This window comes from Haemorhous mexicanus, chromosome 11 (assembly GCF_027477595.1).
Source record: "Haemorhous mexicanus isolate bHaeMex1 chromosome 11, bHaeMex1.pri, whole genome shotgun sequence".
Taxonomy (NCBI): domain Eukaryota; kingdom Metazoa; phylum Chordata; class Aves; order Passeriformes; family Fringillidae; genus Haemorhous; species Haemorhous mexicanus.
In genome coordinates this window covers 4,439,496-4,446,951 of record NC_082351.1, presented here as the reverse complement: position 1 = coordinate 4,446,951, position 7,456 = coordinate 4,439,496, and the positions used below count along the sequence as shown (strand labels likewise).

General features: G+C 52.1%; 1 protein-coding gene across 1 annotated transcript; it reads left to right on the top strand.

Annotated features, from left to right (window-relative positions):
• Positions 1 to 3,780: 3,780 nt before the first annotated feature.
• LOC132332122 (EF-hand and coiled-coil domain-containing protein 1-like) lies at positions 3,781 to 6,934 on the top strand. The gene is made up of 2 exons (XM_059856093.1): positions 3,781 to 4,483; positions 5,757 to 6,934. The coding sequence occupies exons 1-2, from the start codon at positions 3,848 to 3,850 to the stop codon at positions 6,165 to 6,167; spliced, it is 1,047 nt and encodes a 348-aa protein (XP_059712076.1). The 5' UTR covers positions 3,781 to 3,847; the 3' UTR covers positions 6,168 to 6,934.
• The last annotated feature ends 522 nt before the right edge of the window (positions 6,935 to 7,456 follow it).

Below are 7,456 nucleotides of genomic sequence, written 5' to 3'. Positions count from 1 at the left end.
CTGATCTCTACCCTGCAGCTTCTTTAAAGGCTGCATAGTGTCAGGGAGCATTCCCAGTGAGGCTGCAGTGGAGTTTGGTCACTCCCTAGTTGTGCACATAACTCTGCTGAGGGTTCTGCTGCTGCTGCCCAGTGCTTTCTGTGGCCTCTTCATTGCTGGGCCTTGTCCTGGGGGGCCCGCTGGGGCTGCAGCCAGTGCTGGCTCCCACTGAGGCTGCCTGGCCAAGAGCAGCCCCAGGGGCACAGGGCAGAGGCAAAGCACAGTGGGGAGGAGAAAGAGCAGGGACGAGATTACTTTTGAAAGGCAGAGGCGCTCTGGGGCCTGCTCCTGGCCAGGGACCCTGCCCAGAGCCGTCCCCTGCTCGCCGGGGCCGTGAGGGGCAGCTGTGCAGCTGGGCCAGGCTGTGCCAGCAGCTCCAGCCATGCTGGGGAGCCTTGCCAGCCCTGGGCCCTGCTGTGCAGGAGGGTCCCTGTGTTGCCACTGGCAGTGGGCCTCAGCCACCTCCTCTCTCCACAGTCGTGCTGCCGCTGCTCCAGCATCCTGGCCGAGAAGGCGTGCCTCTCCCTCTCCCCCAGAGAGCCCAGAGACCGTCGGGTTTGCCAGCTCTCACACGTGGCCTCGGCAGCAGCAGCTGCCCAAGAAAGCAGAGCACCAGCCCTCCGTGCCTCCCCCACGGCCCCCCAGCCCGGCCCTGAAGCAGAAGCCTCCCGAGATCCCCCCACCTCCTCCCCTCCCGAGCTCAGCACCCTGGTCCAGCTAGGACTGCAACTGGGCCAGCCACGCAGGGCTTGGGCCACCAATAGCTTGGGGCACCTGCTCTCCTCTACAAATAGCCCCTGTTACCTATGGGCAACAGCCAGAATCACTTTTCATTCCCTTGGACCTTCAACAGGAAGGACTGAAGATTCTTCCCACACCCTTTCTCATCCTTTACCACTTTGATTTTCATACAATTGGGAGCTGGTTGCATCTCTTAAAGACTTTATTTACACTGCATGCTTTACCTTACCTGTCACTGGAAAATAAATAAAAAATTCTTCAGTTTAGATTTCATTTTTAGTGCAGTTGGGCTGTTCACTGTCGTGGTTTGAGAGGAAATGAAGTTTTTGTGGGATGGTGTAGTCATGCCAGTCGGTGTTCAGATTTTAATATTGGCACCTAGTTTGTCCACTGAGAGCATGGATGCGCCTCTGAGAACACAGGCAGTTAAAAGCTGTGAACTCCCAGAGGAAACTCTCTTTGAGTTCCAGTCTTAGAAGAGAGCAGACCTTCCCCTGCTCTGCTCCGAGCTGGGTGGTGGGGGAGGGGAGCCATGTGGCCGGAGGGAGGTAGGCCAAGCCTGGGCCGAAGAGTAGAAGAGAGCACTGCGAGGCTTCGGGCAGCCATCCCCCATTTCCCCCCCGGAGGGAGAGAGAGAGAGAGAGAGCAGCCTGTGCCTGTGATAGCGCGGCTGGAGTGAAAGAGAAGAAGGGGGGTGCCCAGCAGGGCAGCCAGCCGTGGGAGTTCATGAACCAGACCAGCAGAGCCTGAGACTTTTAACCCTTCTTGAGATGATAGAAACCTTGCAAATGCTGATTCTTCCTGAAGTTGAAGAGATAGAGTAGAATAGCAAGAAAATGAACAAGTGAAAGACATTGAGAGAAGTTGAGAAGAATCCTAGGTAAGAAGAGGTGATAGAGTAGCCTTTGGCTGGACTTTTCTTGAATAGCCATGGCAGAACCCTTGAGTTCCTGTGACACAGAGACTGCATTCTAGAGAAAAGCAATAGCTCAGAGCCAGGAGAGTGCGGTGAAAGTGTGTAAACAGAGACGACAAGTGAGGAGAGTAGTAGTAGTGCCCTCCATCTTCGAAGAAGAAGAAGAAGATGATCTCTGTTCAAGAGACCCCTCAACCCCAAGGAGTGAAATCTGGGGGGGGACAAGTGTCCCAAAAAGAGAGAGACTGTGCTCTTTTTAAAACTGGACAAAACGTCCTTAAAGAAAAAAACCCTAGAAGCAGCTCTAGTCCATGTGCAGTGGTGAGAGCACAGGACATAGAAAGGTCACGATGGCAAATGTTTTTCGGGCGGTGCCACACGTGACACAGAAGCACGAGAAATTTTGACTCTTTCCTGGAGAAGTCTGTAGTGAGGGAAAGATTCCTCTCTTCTCGAAGAATTGAGAATTAATTATCTAAAAGGCGGTGATAGACTGAGAGCGAATTAATCTAAAGAGTAGTAACAGAATTAGAAATTTAGAGGGGGGAGGAGGAGGAAATTTAGAAAGTTTTCATCCTGTGTTCTGTGTGTTTTTCCTTGTAGTTTTAAGTTAATTTTTTTTTCTTTCAATCTTAAGTTAGAGCCTGCTCTGCTCTGTCTCTGATCGCATCTCACAATAGATACCAAGAAAAAAAGTATTCTCATAGAAGCACTAGCATTGCGCCAAGCTCAAACCATGACACTCACCTTTTGAGCGATTAATTTTCCATGGTACTACTACTTCCCTTTTCATTGCTATCCATAAAATGTTCATCTGGACATAACAATCAGCAGAATTACTGAGATTTACCTCAAAGCCCAGAGGAGAATCTAGCACAAAATATTCCCCCTGTGTCCTGCACAGCAAGAAATATTCAGAGGAAAATACAGTGGCAGCTGAGACTTGTTGAACTCCCAGAATATTGAGCCTGCAGAGGAGGCAGACAGCCCTGGCAGTGGCTGAGGGGACTTTTCCTCACAGACTCCTCTGGAAGTGTGTCAGTCCAGGAGGGGAAAGCTTTTCAACCTTTGCCTTATCTTCCTCCTGTGCTAAAATGTAAGGCTCCTCCTGAGCTACAAACAATTCTCCATTCCTCAACCAAGCTACTCAGGTTCTTATCTTAAAGAGCAAAAGCAAATGTGGTCAGAAATTTCTCATCCAAGCCTGTTTGCAGAGAAACCCCATCAGACGCGAGCAAATATTTCTTAGCATCAGTTCACTCAAAGAAAACCAACCCTGAATTGAGCAGCGCTTTAAATGAAGTTGAATTCTCTTTCCTCACCTATCAGCCAGACTGGGTTGCTCCTTTTTTGTCCTAGAGAGAATATTAGAATGATTTGCTCTTGACAGGACTCCTTGGATGGCTCCCAAACTGGTTGCTGTTCACCACGCCTTGCCTGGGCTCTTAATGCAGCCTGTTAGCAGCACCTGACTTTGGCACCCTGTTGAGCCTTTGGGCACGGCTGGTGCCACGGTCCCCTCCTGACTCCTGGCATGTCCCTGCTGGTGGAGGAGCCCTGCTGGTGCTGCTGCCTGCGTTCAACAACGCCGGTCCTACTCCCCAGCCAAAGAGAGACTAAAGTCGCTGCTCTGGGCAGCTCGTTTGAACGAGTTTAACGCCTACTCACCTCTGTCCCAGACCTCTTTAGACCCAGCCAGCAACACCATAAAGTCACCTCATCTACAGAGGGGAGCAGGTCCGAGCGAACAGAAGGTGGGCTTTCACGCACATTGGGGTTTTAGTTTAGTGGAAGCACTCACTCGTTCACAAGCCTTCCTTGTCAAAGTGGATTGTGCGATGCCATTGTGTTGCTTGGGCTAAAGAGAAAGCAGAAGGGAGAAATGAGTTAAGAAATGAGAAAGACACTTGGGGCGCAGGCTTGGCAGCCAAACGGAGCAGGATGGCACCCAGCCGCTTTGCCGGAATCCCCTTTGGTGCCGGACAAAGGCGGACGCGGCTCCGCTGCGGGGCGAGCCGGGCGCTCGGCGAGCGGCGCTGGAGCGGTGGCGGCCCCGCCCCGCCCGTCCCGCCCCGCCGCGGGCCGGGGCCGAGCGCTCGGCCGGGCGGGAGCTCAGGATGCTCGGGCAGCGCCGCGGGCCGGGCGGGCGCGATGGAGCCGCCTGAGGGCTGGGACCCCTACGGGCGGCCGGCCCGGCGCACGCAGTGGCTGGTCAGCGCCCTCGCCTACCACTACGGGCTGGACCGCGGCGTGGAGAACGAGATCGTCGTGCTGGCCACCGGCCTGGACCAGTACCTGCAGGAGATCTTCCACCGCTTGGACTGCGCCGGTTCGGGCCGCATCCCCGGCGAGGACTTCCGCACGCTGTGCCAGGTGCTGGGGCTGGAGGAGGCGGCGGAGCCCGAGGAGTGCGCGGAGCTGTGGGACGGGCTCTCGGCCGAGCTCACCTTCCGCCAGTTCCACGCGCGGCTCTGCGGCCACTTCAGCACCCGCGCGGGGCCGCGGCTGCCGCTGGGCCGGGAGAGCGAGCACATCGAGACCCAGATCCGCCTGCGCAGCCCCCGCCGCCGCCGCCGCACCGACCCCGCCGGCCGCGGAGCCGCGGGCAGCGCCGAGCGGCGGCCGCCGGGGCCCCGCTCCCGAGAGTGCTACGAGGAGATCGTGGCGCTGGAGCAGGCCGAGGACCGCATGGCCAAGCTGGAGGAGGAGAACGGCAGCCTGCGGGAGCTGGTGGAGGACATGCGCGCCGCCCTGCAGAGCAGCGATGCGCGGTGCCTGGCGCTGCAGGTGAGTCCGGGCCGGCTTCTGCAGCGGCCTCCCGGGGGCGGCTCGGCTGGCCCCGAGCGCTTCAGGAGAGATGCTGCTCTCGGAGAGTCGGTGTTTATAACCCCTCCGCTGCCAGACTGAGGCCGAAGTTGCTCGTTCATCGTCGGCATTAACTTTTTAGCAAAGTTTGGTTACAGGGAGGCTTTAAGGAGAAATGTATGGCACCGGTGTACCATAAATATAGTTGTGAAGAGCACTCTGTTTACAGTGTAGGGGACTACGGCTTAACAAACCCACGCGTACAATGCTGCTGTTTCTTCTACTGCACGCGCAGTCAGGATGTGCTGATAGCATATGCTGGATGTGCACCAGTGCAGGGTTTTTCCTGAAGTGAGAAAGAACTTTTGCATTCCTGCCTGCACAAGCACAAGCAGTGTCTCAGTCAGAAGTGCCTGAAAGGAATATTAGAAGGATGTTTTCCTCAGAGTGTGGTCACAAGAGTTCAGAGTTGGAGCCAGTTCTGCAGGCAGGCTGATGAATAGTCTGGGGCTCCTCTGCACAGCCCCATTAATTCCGGGGCTGGTTTCTGCTGGTTCTGCTGTACGGGCTCGAGTGACACACATAGACACTTAACAGCAGTTAAATTCCTCTGGCATGAAATAGCGTGGAACAGGCAGAGCAGGGAAGGGCAGCATGGACCCATTGTTCTGGCAGGTCTCACCAGGTGTGATTTGATACTAATACAGCACTGACAGAACTCTGCTCCACCTGTGACACTTCCACTTGCAGTAGATGACTGTTGTCTTCCCAATGTCCAGCAAGGCAGGTCAGAGACGCCTTTACCATTTTCATCTGCAAAAGGGAAAGGAAATCAACAGCAAACACAAAGTCACCAGTCAGAGGTCCCAGGATGAATGAAAACGACAAAGAGGAGAGCTTCAGAGCACCCCCAGCTGCTCCCTGCTCTCTTCTTCTGAACACAACTTCATTGTAAATATCTTTTTCAGCAGACTGCCTGACTCCTGAGTACAGACCATAGTAATGACATGAAAGCTACACAGAAACTTGTGCACTAATATGATAAGTGTGTAGGTTGAAAATTAAATACATAGCTAGTTATTAAAACCTACTTTCCAGAGATTGTTTCCTTGTCTCTGTATTTGGCAAAGTTAGTTGCTGATCAGCTCGATGTGATTGAAAAAAAAAACCAAACCAACAAAGCACAATCCAGCCACTTTCAGTCTTCATTAAAGCCCATCATTTTCTCCCTGCTTTGTGCTCCTGGTCATTACAGGTGGGACTGTGGAAGAGCCATGCCAGCCATAGAGAAGGAGGATCCTGCTTCATAGGGAGGAAGAGACCATTAACACAGAAGCACGCCCAGACCAAGTGCCTCCAAAGTGTCCTGGAGGAAATGGAGCTCATGCGGAGCTCCAGGGATGGGCAGATTGAAGAAGCCATCAGGTTCAGCCAGGAGCTGGAGAAGGAGCTGAAGAGCTCTCAGGAAGCTCTGGTCAGCCTGGAAGATTGCAACCGTAACCTGAAGAGGGAGCAGGCAGAGACGAGGAGGAAGGTGGAAGAGGCCAGACACGCTGTCCTGAACAGTCTTGGCAAAGTGAAGGAGCTGGAAGTGAGAGCTAAGGAGGTGCCACATCTGCAAATACACATCCAGCAGCTGGAATCACAACTGCAGCACTACAGGTAGGTTGGAGTCTGACAAAAAGTGCCCATAAATTCAGTGTTGGGGCACAGGTGAGTTTGAGAATCTCTGGTTGGGGCTTATTAGATGTCTCCAGAACACCTTGTAAAATCTGGCCAGAGGGAAATTAGAAGCTGCTCATCCATTTTCTTGGTAGGGGTCTTTAGGAGATCTAGCAGTCTTCCAGGCCAAAGGGTGCTGGTCTGCAGAGAGCTGAAGTCACTCCTCAGACACTCAACAACAGAACTCAGCATGCTAATGCTTCAGGAAAGCCCCAACACAAATTGCTGAACGTCCTTCAGAAACCATTTCCAACAGACTTTTTCCGCTGCCTTTCCTGGTCCTTCGGTCCCATCCCAAGCCAGCTGTAATCAGATGGCTGACTCTCCATTTTGTATAAAAGCTCTTCAGCTTGTCCTAGGAATTGGGGAAAAGCACACAAGGACAACTTCTGGCTGCTGGTTGGAAACTTGCTGTGACTTCATTGCTTCTTCACTGAGAGAACAGGTGATAGAGGAGGGAAGCTGAAACGTTCCTAAACCCACAAAATAATAGAGTGGGAATCTCAAAAAACACTTGCCAACTAAACCCCACTTTTGCAACGGCATAAACAAATCCTTCCAGAAGTCAGAAAGTTGGTCACAAATTTAATAGTCCACTGCTTTTGTTGCTTTTAACCTCAGACCAAACTTGGACTCACCGATGGTTAGTAAGCGTTAGTCATTTCTGCCCAAGTTCCAGACTGACCTAAGGAATAAAATCTAGTTTATATTTTCACTGACCCAAAGAAAATCAGTATTTCTAGACATATTTTTACTTACACGCTAAATCTAGTATTTTAATAAATTGCACCTTCTGAAGTCCTTGCCTCTTCCTAAACTCACACTTCCTCTGTTTGCTTATAAGAAGAATTCATAGTGAGTTATTTGTGGCATCCTAGCTATTGTAGTGTTTTATGAAGTGAGGAAGTTCTAAAAAGAACCATTTTATCCAGTGTCTTTCTGGCAGCATTGTGAATGTTAATACATGCATGGTTGCAGAAGATCAAAGAAAATAGAAGCATTTCTTTAAACACCTGTAGGATTTAAAAACCCCTGCGAGGGCATGTAAAGTTCAAGGTGACTGTCAGGGGACTCTGGAGGAATGACACAACTCCTGGTGCTAAAAGGGATCACACAGCTTGTCAGGGCTGTCACCTTCTCCTTGGCATAGGCACCAAAGGTTTTAAGATGGGTTCTTGTCCTATGGAATTGCTTTTCCAAAGTACCATGAAGGATAAAAAGATCACCTTGAAA